Below are 22877 nucleotides of genomic sequence, written 5' to 3' on the forward strand. Positions count from 1 at the left end.
CGGCTCACAGCACAGAGCCCTCGCACCTCCTTTCTTTGCTGAGAGTTCCCAGAATTGGAACCAGAGGTCTGGAGAGGTGACCCGGCAAAGGTCGGACTGGGACGCCAAGGCAGCTCTCGGGACGCACAATGCTTATAGTAACCGAGCTGCAAGACCAACACCTAGTGATGCCCGGGCTCCAGAATGAGACCTAAGACCGACTTCCCTCTGAGCTGTGGCTTCCTCCTCTGTCGAACTAGACGGGGTTGAGGATCCTCGCGGGGCTTGCTGAGAGGTTTAGAAACCTTCCCCACCTGGGCCCCCGAGCGCCCCAGGCGCGCAGTAGGCTCACAGCCCGCACGCTCAGTACACACCAGCTATAGTTATAGTTAGTAAGTCTCCTCTTTGTAGCTCAACAGGGTGCGACGTCCTCTCGTGCCGCTGGCGCCGCGGGTGCGTGGCATCCGCGGGGACCCCGCCCCCGGCCCCCGCGCGAGGCCGGAGCCACCCGGTGGGGTTTCGGCGCGCTGACGTGGGCGGATCAAAGCAGCTGCCCGTGCCTTATAAAGCAGTTCGGGCGGCCAGCACCAGAGACCGTGCCGGGTGAGGCGGAGAGCTCCGGCGAGCGGGCGAGCGCAGGCCCCGGGAGCCGAGCGCCCTCCAGAGCAGCCTGAGTGTGCGCCCCAGTCCCCGCGGGACCCCAGCAGGCCTCTGTCCGCCGGGATCCCGGGCGTCCTTCTCTGGCAGCTCGCGAAGAGGACGCCCTCGCCGCCTGCCCAGCCCGGAGAGCTCCCGGGTCCGCTGGGGGCTGCGCTCGCCGCTCCCCCGCCCGCCCGGCCAGGCGAGCGCCCCAGGAGGTGAGCAGTGGCCACGGGCAGCGGGCGGGCTCTCAGCGGGGACCTGCCAGGGCGCGGGGCTCGCAAGTCCGAGGGGGAAGGCGTGACCCCGTTGGGCAACCGCTCCCGGTAAGCAAAGCAAGACCTTCTCCATACCTCTCCTCCGCGGCTCTCGCAGGCATTCCCCTCACCGAGCGCAGGCGCCGGGGGCTGGGGGCGCGGGCTTTAAGCGGATGAGCGGTGGAGGTGGGCTGTGCAGTTCCCGCGGCCCGCCTCGAGCCTTCCCGGCCCTGTTCCCCCCGATTCGACCCTCTCTCTCCCAGTCAGCCCACGGATGAGGTCATGCCCGAGCCATCCCGGGGGTGGGGGACTTGGATCCTGTGGCAGAGGGTGTGTGTGGCGGGGCAGGAGAGGGCGGCAAAAGGCAGAGAACTACGGCAGCTCCTACTAAATTGGGGCACCAGGGCGGACGCCTCGCTTTGAGACCTGCTCCCAGAAGCGGCGGGATAAGGGGGAGAACCGAGAGTTTGTTTACAGACCTGAGCTCCAGGCTGGGGGTTGGGGAGGAGGAAAGTCCTGTCCCGGCCCCGAGGCACATCTGGAGCAGCCCCGAACATCTGGCTGAGCTCGCGCACGAGTCTCACACCTCCCAACTCTCGGAGCTGAGGTGCCTCCACGACCCTCACGGTCCTTAGGGGCTCGGGGTCGGGCCCAGAGGGGATAGTGGGAGGTGCCCCGAGTTACCCCACCCCACCCTTCCCACTTCCAAAATAACCCGTCTCGCGGGCCACCGGCGCATCGTCCGCAGCCCAGCAGACACATCTCAAAAGACTCGCGGCCAGGGTCAAAGCCGGGTTGCGGCCCCGCCTCGCTTGGCGTCGCAGGTAATCTTGAAGCAGTTGCTCGGCGTCACCGGTTCTCCGGGTCGGCTCTGCGAGCCGCGCACCCGGAGGCTTCAGGGCCGACGCGCGGCGGGGACACTCAGCGCCGTCGCGCGGTGCCGGCTCCCGGCCCAGCGCAGGCTCATCCGGGAAGGGGAAGCTCGGCGTGTCTCCGCCGGCTTTGCCTCAGAAGGGCAGCCGCCCTGGCAGCGGGGTTTCCAGGGCCTTCCAGAGCCCAAGTCTTACAACCACCTGTTAGAGCCAGGCCGTGGCTACTGCGCTCGCGGTGCCCAGAGTGTGCACCAGAGGTTTCCTCTCTCGCCCGCTGCAAGCGAGGTAGCTTGAACTTTATCCCCAGCGGGGGGAGGAAGGGACCGCTTTTCTCTCCAAAGACACTGTGGTTTGACGCGGGCCCACTACGCGCCTGACCCCAAGGGAGGTTCCGAGCCGGGCCTGAAGCAAGGGGTCGGGCAGTTCGGGACTGACCACGGCAAGTGGATGTCTTATAGAGAGACCAGAATTGAGAGGGCACTTACTTTACACCTCATACAGTCCCCAGAGGGGGACATGGGGGTCCAGGAAGAGGAGGGGATTTGCCCAAGGTCCCAGGGCGCGGGAGGCTGCGGCGTATCGCACCTCGAACCCCGGTTTAGCGCCCCCTGGCGGGCCGGGGGCTCAGGGAGGCGAGTGCTCCCTGACCCGCGAGGCGCAGGCTGAGGGTGACCCAGCGGCCCGCGCGGCTGTCCTAGACACTCTGACACTGGACAGGAATAACCTGTCAGAACCCAGAGGCCCGGGCCAGGAGCCGCCTCCCCCAGCGACGTGGTGGGACAGCGAAAGGAGAAGCCCAGGACTACCGGGGCCGCTCCGAAAGAGCCGGGAGTAGCTTGGACGCCTGGGTCCCCGTGCGCCGTGACCCGGGCGGCCCCTCCTCTCTCTGGGCGAGTTGGGCTGGACACGGATCCCCTGCTGTGAGTCCGAGCTCTCCTCTCTCCGAGTGCAGCCCTTCCTCCCTACCCTGGAATGCTGGGCGCCTTAGGGGGGAGCCCACACTTGGGGAGGGGGTAGGGGCGAGGAGAGACAGTGGCTGGAGTTTTTGATCCTCTCCCCTCTCCCCCCGCCCCCCCCCCCCCACATCCAGCCGGTATTTTTCTCGTTCTCAGGAGCATGGTAAACTTTCAGGGCCAGTAAGACAAAAGGTTTGGATACAGGCTGGGAGGGAAGAGGGGGCACAGTTAGACTGCGACCCCAGCTGAAACACCAACCCCCGCCTCCCCGCCCCCGTGCCATAATTCGGCAAAGTTTGTAGCGAGCGCCACGGTGTTAGGCGCCCAGCTGGGGGACTCTGCGGAGGAGAAAGAAAATGTAATTCAGAGTTTTCTCTCTGCCTTGCTCTGGGTCATGCCGAAGGCTCCAGAAAACAGTGGGATTTAAAATGTGTGTGTGTGTGTGTGTGTGTGTGTGTGTGCGCGCGCGCGCGCGCTTAAGGCGCACTCGTACATGCACACACTACGCAGGTAGACGTAATAGTGGGAACTTAGGCAGAGGGGAGCTCAGAAGACCCGCAGGCTACTGGAGGCTGGAAAGACCTCAGGAGATGCGTGAAGTCCAGTCCCTTGTTTTCATAGAAGGGGAAACTGAGAAACTGAGGCTGGGGTGGTGGAAGACTTGCCCAAGGTCAACCCCCCCTTCTCGCTCAAGCGCCCGCACTAAGGCGCCTCCTTTTTCCAACTCCACAAACCCTTGAGAAAGGAATCCCTTTGTCTGCTCCTCCCCAGGGGAGAGGGGCTGAGGCTGTGTTTACCTCCGGGAGAACGCCAGTTGTTGGTAAATTTGGAAGAAGCTGGGAAGGGAGTTAATGATGTGAAATGAAGAGGGGGAAAAAAAGGAGAAAAAGAAAAAAGCCGGAGAAAGCGACTCTGCGGCCTGCGGGCGGGGTAAGGACTACTCCGCGGCCCCAGGACGCCGCCTGGCGGCCGGAGGCGGCATCGCACCGGCCCCGTGAGCTTCCCAGCTTAGCCAAGGCCAGGCTGCCCAGCCTCCGCTCCGGCCTGGGCACCATCCGACCCTGCAGAAGGGCACCGCTAGAGGGACTCAGAGACTCAGGACCCTGAACAGCCTTCACTGTACAAAGACCTTCGCCATCCCATTTCTCATCCTCCCCTTCACAGGCTGAGAAACTGATGCCCAGAGCCAGCCCCCATTTCCCTGTCTTCTCACGGTCCATGATCTCACCGGACACCGGGTAGACATGAGAGTAAAACACGGGGCATGGACCTGCCGCTCGCTGGCTGAACAACCCTATTTCACATCTCTGCGCCTCAGTTTTCTCATCTGTGAGATGGGGGCAGTGATAGTATCTATCTCCCAGGGTTGCTGGGAGGAAAAAATGCGATCGCGTTAGGTGAATGTTCTTTTTAAAAGGTGAATTATGTCCTAATCACAATTTGAATCACAATTGTGTCCCCAGTTTACAGAGGGGGTAAACCGAGGCCCAGCAGGGAAGGAGAATGGCCAGGCTCATAATAACTAACAATTAATATTGCGGAGATGAGTACCCAGATCCTGGGCCCCGAATCTGCTCCTCCCCTCGCCCGCCCGCGGTCTCCGCCCTCGACCCCCTTCGTCTTCTTTCCGTCCCTCTCGAGAACTGTGTGCCTATCCGGGCTTCTCCCTCTGCCAAATGTCTTTCAGCCTCTCTCTCTGAGGGTCTCTCTCCCTCTCGCTGTCTCTCTGCCTGGTCTCTCCGGAGTTTCTGGTCCTGTTGCCCTCTTCCCTTCCCGCCGGGCCGCACTAGGTGGACAAGCCCTCGGCCGCGCTCCAGAGGCATTTAATTCGAGCCAGACGCCGGCCGCGTCCCGGGCTGTGCGGGGCGGGAGGCGACGCCCGCCGCGCGTCCGGCCTCCCCGGGCCCCGACCCCTCCTTTGTAATTTGAATAAAACGCCCCCCCCCCCGGCGTGGCCCCCGCCCCGCGCGCAGCCTTAATCCGCTGCCTCCGCTCTCCCCGACTGCAGGCGGCGTGCACGCAGGAGGAGCGACGGCGGCCGGGCGCGCGGCGGGACTTCGGCGCGGCTTCCCCAGGGTGCGACCCCCCGGCGCGCCAGCCGCGCGAGGATGAGGGCGCGGCCGCAGGTCTGCCAGGCGCTGCTCTTCGCCCTGGCGCTCCAGACCAGTGTGTGCTATGGCATCAAGTGGCTGTAAGTAGGGACCCGCGTCCACACACATGGGCCCCGGGATTCGCGGCTGGGGGAGGCGGAGAGCCTTAAGGGGCCCCCTGGATCAGGCCAGCGTGCCCAAGACCAGGGAGCAGAAGTTGCCTGGGGGTCGTGGGCAAGTCACCCTTTTTAAGCCTCCTTTTCCTCCTCTGTTAAATATTGTCCTTACCTGCGGGAGGAGCAAGACAGGGCGTGGAGGACGACAGAATTGCCCTGTTCCGTGCGCCGAGGGTTGCGCAAGACCTCCACAGGGACAGATGGAAAAAGAGCGTGGTCAGGGGGCCCAATCTAGAGGGTCTGCGCCCTGCACACAAGGCCTGCTCAATATTATGTTCCTTGACAGTCTCCTGACCCTAGCTGGAGGTTCTCAAACAGTCCAGACCCCTCCACCTGGGTGACCTTGGGGAAGTGTCACTCAGCCTCTTGGGAGCCTCAGCGTCCTCCTCTGTCAAAGGAGGGTAAGATGAGAAGCGGCTCATGAAAGAACCCCATAAACTGTCGGATGCTGAAGGGTAGTCCTTTAGATAGAAATTATTAATGGAGGGGCAAGTGGGAGAGAGACTCTTTTCCATCCAGCAGAAGGGACTGCCTGCTCTGTGCTGGGCTGTGGGCAGGGAGGGCAGGGAGAAAGGAGTAAAAGCCAGCCCCTTCCTGGAGGAGCTGCCCTCTGGTCTGGAAGAGATAAGCCCAGGCTGTAAATAACTCCAAGTGCCCCAGGAGAGCCCAGGGCGGTGTTGTGGGAGCCCAGAGGAGAGGAGATCACCTGGTGGGGGGCACATCCTTGGGACCCTAGGTAGATTTTTCGTGGGTGGTGCTCCTAGGACGGGCCTGAGGAGTCTCTGGGAGTTTGGTGGGTGGGGGCAGTGAGAGGAGGGCACTTTGGGTGGAGGAACTCCCTGAATGGTGGAAAAGTCCAGGACAGGACATAGTCTAGAGTTCCAGGTCGGGGGCGGGGAGCCATGCAGATAAGACAGGCATGGGACAGACTATGGGCTGGGGAGGGGCTGCGAGGACGGTTCGTGGATTAGCTGGAAAATGGGCAATAGTGGCTGGGCCACCGGCAAACAGTCTCGAGGTCACCAGCCCTACCCCTGCTGGGACTTAGTTATCCATTAATTCTCTTGAGAGGGGAACCCCATCTTCTTGCATTTCTTGTTTGCAAGGAGAAGCCTGAGCTCAGCAGCTTCCCAGCCTGGGGGCACCGGCTCTTCTCAGCCCCTCCTGACTAATTTTATGAGAAATCAGCCACTTTCCTTCTACTGCTGGTACCTGGCACTGTCGCAGCTGGTGAGAACCTCTGCTCAGGGAGCCCAAGCCCTCCTCACTCACCACCAACCTTTTACAGATAAGGAGACTGAGGTCCAGAGAGGGAAGGGCTTTGTTAAAGGACCCAAGGAGCATCAGAGGCCAAGAACTGGGCTCACCCCTAGAGTGTTCTGGGGGACACTGCTAGAATTCCCACACCACAGTGGGAACGCCGAGGCTCTGAGAAATGTGTGACTTTTACAGGCCCCCAAGCTGGCACGTGGCTGGGTAGGGTCTGAAATAGATGGCTAGTTCAGCCCAACATCCATGCTGTCCCCACTGCATAGCCCAGGCTGCCACAAATAATGAGTACAACTCAGTGTCTGCCTTAAAAGAGCTGCCAGCCTGTTGGGGGAGACAGACATATAAAATGTACAAAGTGAACTTTGGGCTGTGTCCTAGGAGAGGGAGCATGGGAGCCCAGAGGAGGTGTGGTTAGCCCCACATAAGGGAGGTGACTCTGAGTCTGGCTTCAAAGGATAGATAGGATTTCGATGGCCATGGATGGAATGCAAAGCAGGCATCCTAGGCAGAGGGAACAGCAGGGGTAGGACGATGTGTGTGGGGAAACAGAGAAGCCAGGAATTACAGGAGCTTACTAGTAAATCCCCAGAGCTTTAGACATTTAACTTTGATAACACTCCTATGAAGTAGGTGACATTCTTATCGCTACCATTTTACAAATGAGGAAACTAAGGTACAGAGAGGTTAAGTAACTGGCCCAAGGTCACACAGCTAGTTAATTAATGGTGGATGTGGGATCAGAAGCCAGGCAGACAGGCTCCATGAAGCCAAACCTCTTTGATAGTGGTTAAACTCTTGCTGGAGCTGAAGATAGAGGGGGAAGCAGGAGAAGGAGTGGAGTTTAAGAATAACAACTCGTGTGTGTGTGTGTGTGTGTGTGTGTGTGTGTGTGTGTGTGTGTGTGTGTGTGTGTGTGTGTCTGTATATATATGTGGCCTTGGTACATGTCAGGCACTGTTCTAAGTGCTTGATGTATGTTGTTTCATTTAAATCTCCCAACCACCATGTGAGGTGGGTTCTGCCATCACACTCATTAATCAGAAGAGGAAGTGGAGGCTCAGTGGGTCTTTAACGAACTGGCTGTCACAGCTAGTAGGCAGCAGAGGCAGGACTTGGAGTTAAGTTGCGTGGCTCTGGGGCCTCTTGGTCACAGGGAGCCACAGGCCAGTTGGGAACAGGGAAGGGTACGGTGGGGATGGGAAGCTGGGGACTCATCCAGGAGACTCAGCTGCCCTGGGGATGTCCCAGAGGACCCTGCTGCCCTGGGCTTTGGAAAGTGAGCTGAAGAGGAAAGGGGCATTTGACGTGGGAAATGAAAGTAAACGTGGCTGAGTGACCCAGATTGCCCACCCACTGGGGACCTGGGACTCAGCTTGGGCTTTCTGTGGGGTAGGGGGTAAGGGAGAAGGGGTGGAAGCACCTGATCAGAAATAACCTGGGGGACCCCTCCCTACCTCACCTCCCACCCAAGCCAGGTGCTGGGAGACTCAGACCAGAAGTGTGGGGACATCCTTTTCTGGCTGCCCTGTGGTGGGCAGGGAGGATGGTTCCAGCCTTCTGTGAACCACTGGGGTTACCCAGTGAGGGGAAGGCCCAGGGTGGCTGGGAGGACCCATAAAGGCCACTCCACCCACCCCGGGCAGCCCCAAGCCTGCTGCTTACTCCGGGGCTGGGCCTCTTGAGGAAGAGTCCTAAGAGACTCAGAAGGAACACAGCTGCCGCAGAGAGGCTGGGAGGAGCACCAGACCTGAGTTGGAAGGCCTGGGTTCCAGCCCGAGCTCTGCCAGTTCACTAGCCATGAGCCAGGCTTCAGGCAAATCAATCATGTTAGCCTCTCTGAGCCTCAGTTTCCTCATCTCTACAATGGGAGTGAAAGAGCCCTAGCCTGTGGTTAGGAGTCCTGGGTTCTAGCTTGGCTCTGCCTCTGATTGGCTGGCTGTGTACAGGTCGGGGCTAGCCCTGCCTTTCTCTGGGCCTCAGTGTCCCCAGTTCCACAATGGGGTGGGGACACTGAGGCCCGGCGAGGGGCAGTGACTTGCCCAAGGTGGAACGTTAGATGTGCTGAGCTGGAGCTGAAACCCAGGTCTCTGCGCCTCCCCCACCCCCGCCATCCCAGGAGAACCCCAACTCCTGAATGAGAGAGACCTCGGCCACCCCAGCAGCACCCTGGGCATAGGCCTCGCCTGTGAACTCTCTGTTCCCTCCTGTCCTCTCTTCCACCCTCTCCCCCATGCACCCACCCCCAGATAAACCAAAATGTTTTCAATTAGGGGTGCGCTGCAGTGAGGCAAGCCGGACGAGATGTCCAGACGGGTAACTCCCCCGCCTCCCACCCTAATCCTTGATTACCTCCCCAAGGGGGCCTTAGTTAGAAACGGTCATTACCACTAATTACCAGATGACCGCATCGCCCTCCTCGGGAGTGGAATCCGCTGCCTCCCGCCTCCTGATCTCCCAGTCTGCACGCTCCCGCGAGCAGGCCTCCCCCAGCATGCCGCAGCTGGCCGCTCTGTCCCGGCCGCTCTCTCCGCAGCCCCGCGCCCGCCCAGGACCTCCAGAATGCTTCCCGTGTGTCCTCTGCCCACCTGGGCAGTCTGTGCCTCATCTGGGAGCATCCTCACCGGCTTTCCCTCATCGAACCTCTCTCACCACCAGCTGGGGAGGTGGATGCTTGATGACTTCAGAGATGGACAGACTGACCCAGAGTGGCCCAGGGTCCCCAGACCCCAGGAGCCCAGAGGACCCCTCCTCCGAAGCCGCAACCTAAGCTCCCCAGGAAAAGTCTCAGCTTACATTATCCGCTTTCTGAGCAGGAGCCCAGGGGAAGGACCTGGAAGGCAGCCACGCTGCGCGGGTGCCTGCTGTGTGCCGGGTACCGTGCTGGGTGTTTTCTCGTGTATCTCCTGTAATCCTTCCTGTTGTGAAACAGCAAAGTGGCTCAGAGGGGAAGGATGGAAGCCGGGCAAGGGTGATGGGCAGAGCAGGCTCAGGACAGGCTGAGCATGGACGGCCCCAAGCCCAGTAGAGAGGGGACCTGGGAAGGTGAGGCCAGGTTTGAGGGAGGATGGTATCCAGAGGAGGCCGAGCGCCTGGGCACTGGAGCGCCTCAGCTTCCTCCTCTGTACAAAGGGGGTGATAGATAATCTCCCAGGCCCCTCGGGCATTGTAAGAATGGGATGAAATGAGAGGCTCTGTAAACTGGGGAGTGCTGTGCCCACCTGGGACAGTGGGTCCATGCGCGTGGACACTGCTTGCTAGGTGGTGGCAGAGGGGCTGTAACAACCAAGAAACAGGCTGAGGGGGTGACATCTGTCCCTGTGTGGTCACCCCTCATCCAGTACGTGTTGCCGGAATTCAGGCAGCAGGTTCCCCAGTCATAGGCAGGGTCAGGCAACCATGCCTGAGGTCTGCATCCAGATACACCAAAGGTTTCTTGGCTCATGCCTTGGTGGGGTAGGGACGGGCCAGGGGTCACAGTGAGGGAAGATGGCCCAAGATACCCACAGTCAATCTCAGACAGGCTGGGTTGTGCCACTCCAACCACAGACACCAGGCCATGCCCACTTGCCCTGGGTCTGCTTTCCAGGCCTCGGGGATGATTTCTGTATTTTGGAGGTGTAGGATGGGTGGGGCATGGCAGAGAGAGGCAGCAGGAAGCAAACTAACCTATTAGTACTCAGTGTAGCACGTATTAACTCATTCAGCCCCTACAAGACCTCCAGGAGTCCCCATTTTTTAGTTGATGCTCAGAGAGCGGCAGCAGTTCACCCAGGATTGCCCAGCACATAGAGGCCAGAGCTTGAGCCACAACCTAGGTCTTCTGACTCCCTCTGGTCCAAGATTCACGTGGCAACAAGCAAGGGATCCCATTTATGATTGCCCCGAGTGCTTTACATCCATCATCGTATTTAAGTCTTGCCATCACCTTTTGAAGTAGAATTTATCATTTTCTTATAACAGATGAGGACCATGAGGCCCAGAGAGGTTGGGTAACTTACCCAGCTCACACAGCTGGTGCCCAAAGCCTGAGCTCTTCCCTGGGCCAGCCCATGAACTGGAACATCTGAGTCATTGCCTTATAACTGGTGATAGGTCTGTGCAGCCATTAGACGAGGGGCTCCTTGAGGAAAGGATCTATGTCTGGGAAGAGTTGGTGCTTAGTAAATATTTCTTCCACAAGTAGATCAAGTTTATTTATTCATTTAGGTACAGGAGCAAGGGGAAAGGCATTCCTGGCACCAGGAAAAGCCTGGGCATACGCGTGGTGGTAGGGCAGTCCCTATCAGAGAAGCCAGGAGTCTGGTGTGGCAGATATTAGGACACATGGGGGACAAGGACGGGAGGCCAGAGAGGGCTGGAGGGCCAGGTTTTGAGGGGCCTTGAGGTCAATCCCTCAGACAATGCTGGGAGATTGATGGGAGAGGAGAGGTTACTTGACTTGCTCAAGGTCACAAGGGGAGTGGGGGTGACAGAGCCAGGAGTCTGCCCAGGCCCGTGCTGTTCTTTGGCACCAGGCTGCCTCTCTTGGGATCTCAGGCCAGGGCCTTGAGGAGCTGGGCCTCACCAGGTCTCGGTCATGATGCTGGGTGAGGTCTGCTGTGGTCCCAGCAAGTGGGGCACATAGCACTTGGGCCTGAAGATTGGCCCCTTCTTGCCGCCTGTCCCTCCGGGGTCTCTGCTGGGTCTCTGAGGACCAGCTGGCCCTAGGGTAGGGGGTGGGTCTATATGGAACCCTTTAAGGCTGTGGGGTCCCGCTAGCCTCCACTTAAGAGGAGGGGCTGCCTGATGCAGTCTACTCCTCAGAGAAGGCCTGGGAGGAAGCTGAATGCAGGATCGACCCCTGGTCCTAGAGTCTTGGAATCCCAGTGCCCAGAACCAGGATCTGGAAGCTCTTAGGTCCTATAACATCACTAGAGGTCATAGGGACCCCCTAGGCCAGCATTTCCCAAAGCATGGAGGAGGTCAGCACTCCTCAAATAAAGAGTTTTGTGCTCAGCAGACTTGGAAGTTAAACAAAACCAAGCCTGTTGCTTTGCTGCAGGACTTCTCAGGGCCTTTAAAATGTAAATGTGCATTACTGCTCTTCAAGGGGGGATGTAGTATATCACATTCCCCAACTGTGCTTGATTGACCATGGATCCCTTTTTCCGGAGTGTCTCCCTGGAACCCATTCTGGGAAATACAGTTTAGAGATATAGACACTGAGACCCAGAGAGGGACAGTGGTTTATCTAAAGTCACATAGCAAGTTAATGGCTAAGTCCAATTCATCACCAAATTGAGTGGCTCTTTAATCTTTTAATGAATCTCTTGCATGTATGTGGGATTTTACAGCCTAATAAATGGGTTTAATAATTAAACGAAGCCATAATGGGAAGCTCCTAACTCACACTGTGCATCTAGTAAATGGTCAATTAATAGTATGTATTACTATGATGGTGATGATTATAATAATCCAGCACTTAGCACACTGTCTAGCACGTTCAGTATTGAATGAATGTTGAATAAAGAGTAATCAGTCACAGCTGTGTGGGACTAAATAAGGCAGTGGATGTGAGTGCTTTGTGAACTATAAAACCGTTTATTGTTAGTATAATTATAATAAAGCTTAGGTAGGATGGGGGCCGTGATCCTATGTTATGAATGAGGGCCTGAGGCCCAGAAAAGGACAGTGATGTGCTCAAGGTCACACGGGGGCGGGAGGGGGAGCCGTTACTCTGCTGGGGACAGTGCTTGGCCTCCTGGTTTCCCAGCTCCTTCCAGCAAAGGCTCCAAGACTGTGGAGGAGAGGCTGGGGCCGGTACAGCGGGTGGAAGCAGCACGGCCCCTCACAGCCCTGACTTCCCTTCCATTGGTTGCTGCCTTTTGGCCTGTGTGCAGGGCGCTCTCCAAGACCCCGGCGGCCCTGGCACTGAACCAGACGCAACACTGCAAGCAGCTGGAGGGCCTGGTGTCCGCGCAGGTGCAGCTGTGCCGCAGCAACCTGGAGCTCATGCACACCATCGTGCACGCCGCCCGCGAGGTCATGAAGGCCTGCCGCCGGGCCTTCGCGGACATGCGCTGGAACTGCTCCTCCATCGAGCTCGCCCCCAACTACCTGCTTGACCTGGAGAGAGGTAGGGGGCCAGCGGGGGCTGCTAGGGCCTGCGGAATGCATGCGGGTGGGGTGGGGTGGATGAATTCAGGCATAAATATATATGTGTTTAGATAGGTGGGTGAATTCATGGATGGATGGCTGGAAGTGTGATGGGGGGATGAGTGAATAGCTGGATGATGGATGGATACACGGATGGGTGGGTGGATGAATTAATCATGGACATGGGTATTGGGGCGTGAACTGATGAATGAATGAACCTATAGCGAGTGAATATACCAGCGTGGGGAGCCTGAATGACAGTACAAATGCACATGTACCCCTCACGCCTGAACAAAGGAATGAATGATGCAGGAAGGCTCTGGGGGTGGGGGGTCTGTAATGAGAATGCGACTGAGCCTGCCCTCGGGGCAGACAGGTGTGGAGCAGTTAATTCTAGACCAGCCTGACTGAAGGTGCTGGGAAAGGCACAAAGTGATGTAGGGACTAAAGAACATCTGTGGAGAAGACTTCCCAGAGGAGGTGGCTTCTGGGGGTGGATTTGAGGGCCCTATGTATCATAGAGAGGCTTTTGAAGGGTAGGAATGCCCCAGTGGATCTCATCTTTACCCCGCACGGTGACAGCTAACGTTTGTGCAGCACTTTACAAAGCCTCCTTCCTTCCTGAATTATCTGAGCTCCAGAGCAAGCCTGTGAGGTAGGTATTATCATTCCCACTCTACAGTTAAGGATACTGAGGCTTGAGAAGGGGGGTAACTTGCTTGGATGCAAGGCCAGGACACCCCACTTTCAAGGCACGTTGGGCTCCATCTTAATTTGCTAGGGCTGCTGTAACAAAGCCCCACGCACCGGGGGGCTTCTGACAACAGAACTGTCTCACGGTGCTGGAGGCTGGAAGTCTGAGGTCAGAGTCAAGGTGTCAGCAGGGCTCCCTCTGAAGACACTGGGAGAGGATTCGTCCCTGCCTCTTCTTAGCTTCTGGGGGCTGCCGCAGTCTTCGGTGTTCCTTGGCTTATAGCTGCATCACTTCAGTCTCTGCCTCTGTCACATGGCCTCCGCCCTCTATGTCTCTGTATCTAAAATTCCGTCTTCCTATAAGGACACCAGTCATTGCATTAGGGCGCACTCTGCTCCATCTAATGACCTCATCTTAGGTCAGTTACACCTGCAAAGACCCTATTCCTAAATAAGGTCACATTCACAGGGACCAGGGGTCAGGACTTGACCATATCTTTTCAGGGGACACATTTCACCCCACAGCAGGCTCTTTGCTCACTGGTCTTTGAGGAGCTCAGGGACTGGGCCTTCTGTTCCCGAAAGCAGCCCCTAACACCGGGTGCAGGGCAAGCAGGGAGGAAGTGCAGCGTGGTGAGCGTGTGAGTGAGGGTGTGCCCTGGCGGGGCTGGCTTTGCGTGCTTGTGAGAGAGCGTGCGGGTCAGCTAGTGCGTTTGGGGGAGGGTGGGGGCGTGACAGATGAACGGTCGTCATGCCATCCTCCACCTGCTCCACTGCTCGCCACCGCCCCTGTCCCCGCCCGACCTCGCAGAGGCAGGTGGGGGCCCTCAGGTCTGGGCAGGGTCCTATTCCTGGGTCGCCCGCCCCGGCTGACCCCGCACCTCCCCACAGGGACCCGGGAGTCAGCCTTCGTGTATGCGCTGTCGGCGGCCGCCATCAGCCACGCCATCGCCCGGGCCTGCACCTCCGGCGACCTGCCGGGCTGCTCCTGCGGCCCCGTCCCAGGTGAGCCACCCGGGCCCGGGAACCGCTGGGGAGGATGTGCGGACAACCTCAGCTACGGGCTCCTCATGGGGGCCAAGTTTTCCGATGCTCCTATGAAGGTGAAAAAAACAGGATCCCAAGCCAATAAACTGATGCGTCTACACAACAGTGAAGTGGGGAGACAGGTAACCACCCCCCCACCCACCCCAGATGGTTGTGCTTGTGCCAATTGGCCGGAAAAGGGCCGCCCAGTGTGCCCCAGTGGAGGGGTGGCGGGGGGACGGGCCCTGATCCACCCACACTGATGTGCTCCTGGCCTCCCCTGGCTCTTCCCTCTCCAGCTGCTTGGGGCTTGCCTGGCTCCTCCTCCTCCAGGGGGTCCACCAGGATTTGGGTTGGAGAACGTCGGTGGGGCAGAAGGAGCACTGAGCTGGGAGTCAGGAGCTCTAAACTCACTGTGTGACATTGGGCGAGTCACTTCCTCCCTGGCCTCAGTTGTTCCTATCTATAAAATGGGGTGGCTTGGTGCTCTCTGGTCCCCATTGGTCACGTTCCTCAGTGTCTTCCTCTGGGGCTCTGGGCCAAGGCCGGTGTGGGAGGAAGCATGGAGAGGGCTGCGGAGCAGCAGAGCCTTGCTAAAGGGTCGTCTCCTTGGATCTAATGGGGACTCTCTTCCGGCTCCAAAACCCACCCCAACCTCCTAAACACGGTTTCCCCTCCATGTCTGTTATTATCCGTGTTGCATTAATTCCTCACCTCATTCCACAGGAGGTTGGGGTGAATGCATAAGTGAATGAATGGACCTTTTTATTTTTTGAAAATTAAAAAAAAAAACAAAACTTTATACCAATCACTGTGCCAGACACTGTGGTGGGTGCTTGATTAGTTTTCTCTCCCGTAGTCCACAAAACCACACTGTGAAGAGGTACTGTTACCCCTCCTTACAGATGGGGAACTGGTCCCGCAGGGGCAGAGTGTCAGGTGTGGATGGCATCTCATGACCTCTTCCCTGCAGCCTCGTTAGGCCCGTTGTGCAGAAGCACCACGTGAGGCAGAAGGAGCTTAGGTGGCTTGGCCAAGGACACAGGGTGCAATGGAGCCCAGGTCTATGGGACTCCAGGTCTGGAGGTTTCCTTGTCCTCACCTTCCTCTCTCTCTGGTCTCCCTCTTGTAAGGATTCTAGGACGTCCAGGCCATCTTTGGGCAGTTGAGGAAACTGAGGCCAAGTCACCCTGTGGATCTGTAGCAGAACCTGGCTAGGGACCCAGAACTCCTGCCCCGCAACCCTGCTGGCCCACCCCCCCACCCTTGGAAACCCATTGGGAGCCCTTCACCCAGCCTCCCGCCCAAGAACCCAGCCCCACTCCTGCCCATGGCCAGGCCTGAGCCTCATGCTGCCGGGGGCACAGCCGTCCCATCCCGCAGTGCAGTCCAAACAGGGTCCTCAGCCTCAGAGGCACATCAGCCCTTTCCCAGGGGCGCTGATGCCAAGGAGCTGGCCTCCCTGGGGCCGCCTGCAAGGGCCCGGGAGGGTAGATGACAGCGTGTTCAGCGCCGGCACCATGGCCTCAGGAAGCCTGGGCCCCTTCCCGCCATCTGAGCTGAGGAGCTGAATGTGGTTTACCTTTCCTGGATGACTCAGAAGTACCTTGTGCCCTTGGGAGGCCGAATGTGCCCTGCAGTCGGGTTCACTTCATTATGTGCTCTCCACAGGCTTTGCTGAGACAGTTCCAGACTCTAGACCCAAGTGGACTCCCTCATTCCCCACTTCCTGGCACTGTGAGGGGTAGGGAGCCCTGGGACCTTGACCAGCTTCCTCACTAACTCCCTGTGTGATTTTGGGCAAGTCCGTGCCCTCCGTGTGCCTCAGTTTCCCCATCTTTTTGATGCAGGGGTAGGCCCAAGGGACCCATAACCCTTGCAGTGGAGTACACAGGGCAGGCGGGGGGGTGGGCAGAGGGATCTGAGTCCTGTGTGCAAGGAGTTGGGGCTTAGACTGCAGAACTGAAAGGCCTGCAGAAGGCGTCCAACTCATGCCCCTCAGGTACACAGGGAGAAACTGAGGCCCGCGGAAGATAGTGGCACAGAGTCACTGCCAAAGCCAGGGCTAGAGTCTCCCCAGGCCCCAAGCCCAGGCCTCCCCTCTCCACCATAATTCTTACTTAGACTGATTTTTCAAAACCAAATATTGATTTAACTTTTGTAGTTCACAAAACTCTTTCATATATGTCATCTCGTTGAATCCTTTCAACGACTCTGCAAGGTAGCAATTACACACCCGCTCAGCACACGTGAAGACAGGCGCTGAGTGGTGACGCGGCACCAGGCAGCAGAGGGGAAGGCCAGCCAGGCCAGGGGGCCCACCCCCAAGCACCCACCTCTTGCCTCTTCTTCCCTCCCTCCCATCCTTTTCTTTTCCCCGCCTTTTTTTCAGCAAGCATTTTGTGAGAGAGAAAAAGCATAGAATGATGAAAAGCCATGGCTTTTGGAATTGCCCTCAGACCTGGGTTCAAATCCCAGCCCAAGATCTTCTAGCTGTGTAGCCTTGGGCAAGAGACTCAGCCTCTCTGAGCCTTCATTTCCTCTTTTTTAAATGGGGAAATGAATGATATGCCCCATGAAGGGCTTCTGTGATGATTAAGCCATTTTAAGTGTGAGAGCACTTGGTACACTAGGTGTATAAATGGCATCCGTTACCCCTGCAGAAGCCACTCTCTTGCTGCCCCTCCCAGCTGCCCCCAGGGTGGAGGAGGAGCTAAGGATCCACAACACCCCCCAGCTTTAGAGCAAAAAGCCCTGTCACTTGAGGCCCGGAGCAGGTGGTGACTCCCTGAGAGCACTGGCAGGCAGAAGGGTGGGGCCGGGCCCCGGGGCAGGCCAGGGAGGGGGCTCCGGCTGCCCAGCCCGACGCCCTCCACTGTCCACAGGCTCTGCGTGCCTCTCTGGAAATGAAGTGTAAGTGCCACGGGGTGTCTGGCTCCTGCTCCATCCGCACCTGCTGGAAGGGGCTGCAGGAGCTTCGGGATGTGGCCGCCGACCTCAAGACCCGCTACCTGTCGGCCACCAAGGTGGTGCACCGACCCATGGGCACCCGCAAGCACCTTGTGCCCAAGGACCTGGACATCCGGCCTGTGAAGGACTCGGAGCTCGTCTATCTGCAGAGCTCCCCCGACTTCTGCATGAAGAACGAGAAGGTGGGCTCCCATGGGACGCAGGACAGGTAAGGGCCCGCCGCCAGCCTGGCAGGAAGGGTCAGCCATGTGGCACGTGCCCCATCCCAGCTTGGGGCCAGGCACACAGTCGGGCCTCAGTCAGCATTTGGGGAACGGAGTCCCCGCCCAGTTGAATGCCAGGTGGAGGTGTGGGGTCCCAAGGGCCCCTGGCAGAGCTCCTGGGAGTGACTGTTATGCACACCGCCCAGGCAGGGGCTCCTGGGGAATAGAGGCTCATGGGAGGCCCCCATCCCACCTGCCCCCTAGTGTGGGAGACAGAGGCTAGGAAAGAGGCTGCCTGACATAAAATAGATCCTCAGTAAATGTCTGTCAAATGAATAAGCGAAGGATAAATGTCATACAACCTGTGAGCTGGACCAATGAAGTGAGGCACAAGGAAGGTGGGAGCAGTGGCCAGCCCGTGGCCGCACAGGAAGTCTGCACAGTGTGGAGCTGGAACCAGGACAAGCGCTTTTCAGAGGGGCAGCAGGAGAGCGAGGTCGGCCTTCCTTCTGTGGAGAGACGGCGCTCCCATGCCCCCGCCTGCGTTCACCCACCTCCCTCCCCCCAGTCCCCCATTTCAGAGCCAGAGCTGGGGTCCCTACAGCAGGTCCCATCACAGCTGCTGAAGCCGATTCAGGACAGGAGAGAAGGAGGGAGCCAGTGGTGACTGTAGACCTACTGTGTGCCAGGAAGGGCTGGTGAGGATTCAGGGGAGCAGCTCTTCCCGGAGATGGTTCAGGAGGAATCCAGTCCTGAAATGCTATAAAGAAATAGTTCTGCAATCAAATACGTTGGGAAATTCTCTCTGGCGATTTGCAAGGCACGAGAACATATTAAAGGCTCTGAGGAATCCCGCAGTAAAGGATCTGTCTAAGCCAGTGTTTCCCAGAGGTGTTTGGCTGTGGAACTCTTTTATTAAGGAGCCCCTAATAGCATTCCACAAAACTAGTGTTCTTCCAGGTTAAAAGAATATTGAACCAGAGTGAGGGTGTCTGAGAACGTGTCTGGCACATAGTTGGTGCCTGGCCAGATTTTGCTTCCTCCTCAGCCCACGTTCCTGCCTCCAGGAGAGGGGGACTGCTTTGGGGGGCTCCATCCTCACAGGCCAGGGCAGCAGGCTCTGCAAGGAGGCCCAGGCTCCCATCTGGAAGCCAGATTGAGAGGCTCAGGCAGAATGAAGATGCAACCAGGTCAGGCCGGGGAGACGGGAAGAAGCGAGAGTCTGGGCTGAGGCAGTCAGGGTGGGTGTGATGAGGCTGGGGTTGGGGAGAGGATTCTAGAACCCAGAGGACCTGGGGGAAGCACATTGAGGACCCCAGAGCAAAGAGAGGGTCTCCCTGGATCCACGGGGGCGCTGTGTGTGTGTGTGTGCACGTGTGCATCAGGGAAGCACAGTTCCCACCCTGACGCTGCAGTTTCCTAGCTATGGGACCTTGAGCAAATCCCTTCACCTACCTGAGGCTCAAGTCTCGTCTTCTGTGCCAAGAGGATGATACCACTCACTTGGGAAGGTTGGCAAGTGATTCTAATCACATTTACGGAGCAGCCCCTCCTTGCTGGATGGTGTCAGTGCCGTAGGAAGGGTTTGTGAATGACAGTCTCCCCTCCCTGAGGCTGCCAGGTCTCTTCCTTCCCAGCTGTCCCGACTCTGCACCTAGGACTTGCCCCCAACCTATTGGTGAGGAGGCCCTATTCCACAGCACCAGCTACCACCCTTGCTTTCTCAGAATGCTATCCCCCACCGCCCCCAGCCTTCCTGCCATGCTCAGCCCTGGGCCTCTGCAGACAGCTGTATGGGTCAGCTCTTTCTGCAGTAACAAACAGCCCCTACATCTCAGTGGTTCACAACCACAGACACTTCTTACAGCATTACATGAGGCTCTGGCGGGCACCAGGGATGGGAGGGACATCAAGTGCTCAGACTGTGACAGGGAAAACGGGGAGCCCAGAGGGGCCCTGTCTCAGCCTAGACATCAAGGAAGGCTGCCTGGAGGAGGGGAAACGTGAGCTTTACTAGATTAGGGATTTGCGGGGTACAGGGGGTTGGATGCAAATGAACTTTGTTAACTGTACCACACAGGTGGTACACGTGGTTGGGCCCCTAGCTGGGCAAGATGCCCTCCTCAAATCCAGCCTGGTGAACTGAAGCCTCCTCAGCAGTTCCTATTCCAAACTCTGAAACCTGCCCTTTCTCCAGGCCCCAGCCTCCCCAGCTCCCCCTCACAGGCACCATCGCGGGCCTTGTCTGGCTCTGAGGTTGGAGGCCAGGTTTCAAACATTGCATGTCAGGGACCCAGAAATAAAAATGAAACTCTGCCCCCTTCCACTGCCCTTTCCTAGAGGAGTCATCCAGAGACCTTCAGGTTCAGGCTGAGGGAGACTAATGGTGTTGAGTGACTAAACAAAGCCCAGAAATGTTAAGTGACTTGCCTTAAGTCACGCAGCCAGTAAGCAGCAGAGCTGGGGTTTGAACCCAGGTCTGTCTGGCTCTGGGGCCTGTGTTCCTTCTGCTGTTCCCTCCTGCCTCCTGCCCGGAACTGCTTACAGTCCCCACACGCAGGTTGCCGTCTCCTCCCGACTCCCCCTCCAAGTGCTCCCCTGCTTACCTCCCCATGGCTCCTTCCCAGCTGAGGCCTTAGCTTCTCTTACTCAGCTGCTGCTGGCAGCAGCCTCCCTGGCCTCCCTGCCTCCAGCCCTGCTCCTCCATCCATCTCTCATTCCCCTTAGATAGGTCAGGTCAAGGTGTTTGTCCTCCTTGCCCCCAACACCCTTTCTCCTCCCCTCCGTCTTAGATTCCTGTTCATCTTTCATGCAATGGCCTGGATGATCCCTCCTCCTCCAGGAAGCCTTCCTGAACTCTCACAGACCCCGTGCTCACCCTGTGTGATGCTGGGCAAGTCCCTTCCCCATTCTGTGCCTCATTTTCCCCATCAGGAAATATGAGGGTTGGATTTGGTCATCTCTAGGGCTTGCCCACCTCAGACATTCTGGGATTCCTTGGTCCACATGGCTGTGGGGATCCAGCTGCATCCCATGACAGCATCCTTGTCTAGCCTAAGCCCAGCTAGATGAAATGCCAACCTGCACAGATGTTTCTTCACTAGACAGAAGAGCTGATGGCAAGGATATTTGGGTTTTATAGCGACCTTCAGTGTCTTCTTTGCCCACAGGAGTGATTCAGGAAGAAATGCAGCCCCTGGCAGCCTATGGGTTCTCTGCCCTTTAGGGTGGGGAGAATATGCACTGGACTTGGTTTCAGGACCCCTGAGCTTGAGCCCTGCTTATCTGCAAACTCCTATGAGACCTTGAGCAGGCCTCTGCCCTTTGCTGAGCCTGTTTCCATCTGTAAAATGGGCATAGTAATTCCACTGACCCAAAGACCCTGCCTGCCTCGGATAAGATAAAATACTGGAGGGAAGCGCCTGGTTCAAAGGGGGCAAATTATTGACAGACCCTCTGTCTCCACCAAGAGAGTGCCAGACGCTCACTTTGCCTCACATCCGATGCCATTTGTTTGTTTCAGAATTCATCCTGGGATTCTAAAAGTAAAAACGATCTTTACGCTTGTTACAATATAATTAAGGATTAAATACGAAGATAGGATTATCAGACAGTGGTTTGAGACACTTTCAAGTATTTAGAAGTAGAAGATATAGGAAAAGAGACAAAGGAAACAAAACACCCCCTCATTTTGATGAATGCCTATTGGAAATATAGGGAAAAGTGAGAAGTACCCCTGGGAAAGAGGGTTATTTTAAATTCCCTAAAGACTAAAACACTGTCCAAGGGGGACTGAGGCTGCAGCCGTGGTCAGAGAAGGCTGGGGCTGCCTGGCTGGGAGTGGGGGGACTGGTGGGTGACAGGATGCTCACTGACCTCCCCTCCCCCACCAGGCAGTGCAACAAGACGTCGCATGGCAGTGACAGCTGTGACCTCATGTGCTGTGGACGCGGCTACAACCCCTACACAGACCGTGTGGTCGAGCGGTGCCACTGCAAGTACCACTGGTGCTGCTATGTCACCTGCCGCAGGTGTGAGCGCACGGTGGAGCGCTACGTCTGCAAGTGAGGCTGCTCCGCTCCTCGGGGACCCTCAGAGGCTGGCCAAGAGGCCTGGAGACGCCCCATGGATTTTGGCTTGTGAATTCCAGATACTAGACGTGGAAGGAGGCTTGTCCTTTGCCTCCACTTGGAAACCACCAGGAACAGAAGGCCGGGCCACCCGGGAAAGAGGGCCAGGACATCAAAGGAAACCGACAAGATTAAAAATAACCTGGCAGCCCGAGGCCCTGGAGTGCCCACCTGCTGCCTTCCAGGCGGGTCTAAGAAGCCAGGGGCATGGGTTTGGCAAGACTGGTACAGACTCGACCTTTCCTAGCCAGAGACCCCAGCCTCCTGGGAAGTGGGAGGTCAGCCTCTCCTCACCAGAATGTTCTGCAGGCCTAGCCCTCGAGACCCCCGGCCCACCCCAGGGTCTGAGCCTACTGGGCCCACCACATGGAACCACTAGCTTGGGTTGTAAATGTTTCTTTGTTTTGTTTTGTTTTTCTTCCTCTGGGATGTGGGAGCTACAGAAATATTTATAAAACATAGCTTTTTCTTTGGGGTGGCTGGCCTCAATTCCTCTTTATATATTTTATATATATAAATATATATATATATATATATATATGATGATCTGTATTTTAAACAAGCTCTTTAAACAGCTGTATGAAATAAATGCTGAGAACCCCAGGCCGCCCCTGCAGTTTCTGGCCTCCTCAAGTGAGCTCAGAGGATCCTGGGGCTGGTTGGGTGAAGTCTCCGGTTCCCAGGCGAGGCGGCGTCCGATTGATGTTTCCCACACGCTCCACCACCCAGCTCAGGCCCCAGCCTCCTTGTAAGATCTCCCGGTCAAGGGCGAGGACAGACGTCTTGAAACCCAAACCCAGCTGGCAGACTCTTTGTTCCCCAGGGACACACATGCAGGCGCACATAGCCTGGCTGTGTCATCAGACCTGCTAAGTGGCTTCAAGAGAAAACCTACCCAGGAGCTGGGAATGCAGACCTCAGGGGGGTGGTGGCAGAACCGCGCCCCAGCTAGCCCTAGCAGGGTTTCTGTGTGAAACCTGTGGGGAGGGCTTCTCCCTCCCTAGCCTCAGTTTCTCCGTTTGTAAAGCTGGTGGTGGAAATAAAGGGGTGGTTGGAAAAGACCCCCAGCTTCGTGTCTGGACCAGGCTGTCTGCAGTGGGCGTGGTTGGATTCCTGTTCTGTTTTGAAGGTGGAGCCATTAGATTTGTTCTTTTCATGGTTGTGGAACTTGAGAGCGAGGAGGATGGAGAAGGACCACGAGGGTTTTGGCCGAGTGCTTGGAAGCATGCTGGGACGGAGGTGGAGAGAGAACTAAGGTTCAGACTTGGTGGAGATTGTGATGTCAGTTGGGTCCCTAGTGGAAATCCTGAGTAGACGGGCAGATAATCAAGCCTGGCTCTGAGGAGAGCCTGGGGCTGAGATGCACATTTGTACATTGTCACTGAAAGGCGGGATAGAAAAGCAAAGAGGACCAAGGCTTGGGCCTGGAGCATTTGCACTTTGGAGGTCAGGGAGATGAAGAGGAAAAGAGGCGGAGAG

General features: G+C 57.4%; 1 protein-coding gene across 9 annotated transcripts; it reads left to right on the plus strand.

Moving 5' to 3' along the window:
- The first annotated feature begins 553 nt into the window (after nucleotides 1-553).
- On the plus strand, nucleotides 554-22471 carry WNT11 (Wnt family member 11). 9 transcript variants are annotated; one of them, XM_082477853.1, is made up of 6 exons: nucleotides 554-836; nucleotides 4712-4894; nucleotides 12121-12356; nucleotides 13961-14238; nucleotides 16981-17273; nucleotides 21162-22471. In XM_082477853.1, the coding sequence occupies exons 2-6, from the start codon at nucleotides 4812-4814 to the stop codon at nucleotides 21334-21336; spliced, it is 1065 nt and encodes a 354-aa protein (XP_082333979.1). In that variant the 5' UTR covers nucleotides 554-836; nucleotides 4712-4811; the 3' UTR covers nucleotides 21337-22471. The 9 variants fall into 9 exon arrangements, with proteins under 9 accessions (XP_082333979.1, XP_082333980.1, XP_082333974.1 ...); XM_082477848.1 differs by having other exon boundaries at nucleotides 815-944; XM_082477850.1 differs by lacking the exon at nucleotides 554-836 and adding an exon at nucleotides 1177-1699.
- The last annotated feature ends 406 nt before the right edge of the window (nucleotides 22472-22877 follow it).

This window comes from Balaenoptera physalus (genome assembly GCF_965194825.1).
Source record: "Balaenoptera physalus genome assembly, chromosome: 10".
NCBI lineage: Eukaryota > Metazoa > Chordata > Mammalia > Artiodactyla > Balaenopteridae > Balaenoptera > Balaenoptera physalus.

Coding starts and splice junctions, on each gene's coding strand:
- WNT11 (XM_082477853.1), top strand. CDS start 4,812: ATGAGGGCGCGGCCGCAGGTCTGCCAGGCGCTGCTCTTCGCCCTGGCG. Junction 4,895..12,120: donor TGCTATGGCATCAAGTGGCT/GTAAGTAGGGAC, acceptor GCCTGTGTGCAG/GGCGCTCTCCAAGACCCCGG. Junction 14,239..16,980: donor ACAGTGAAGTGGGGAGACAG/GTAACCACCCCC, acceptor CACTGTCCACAG/GCTCTGCGTGCCTCTCTGGA.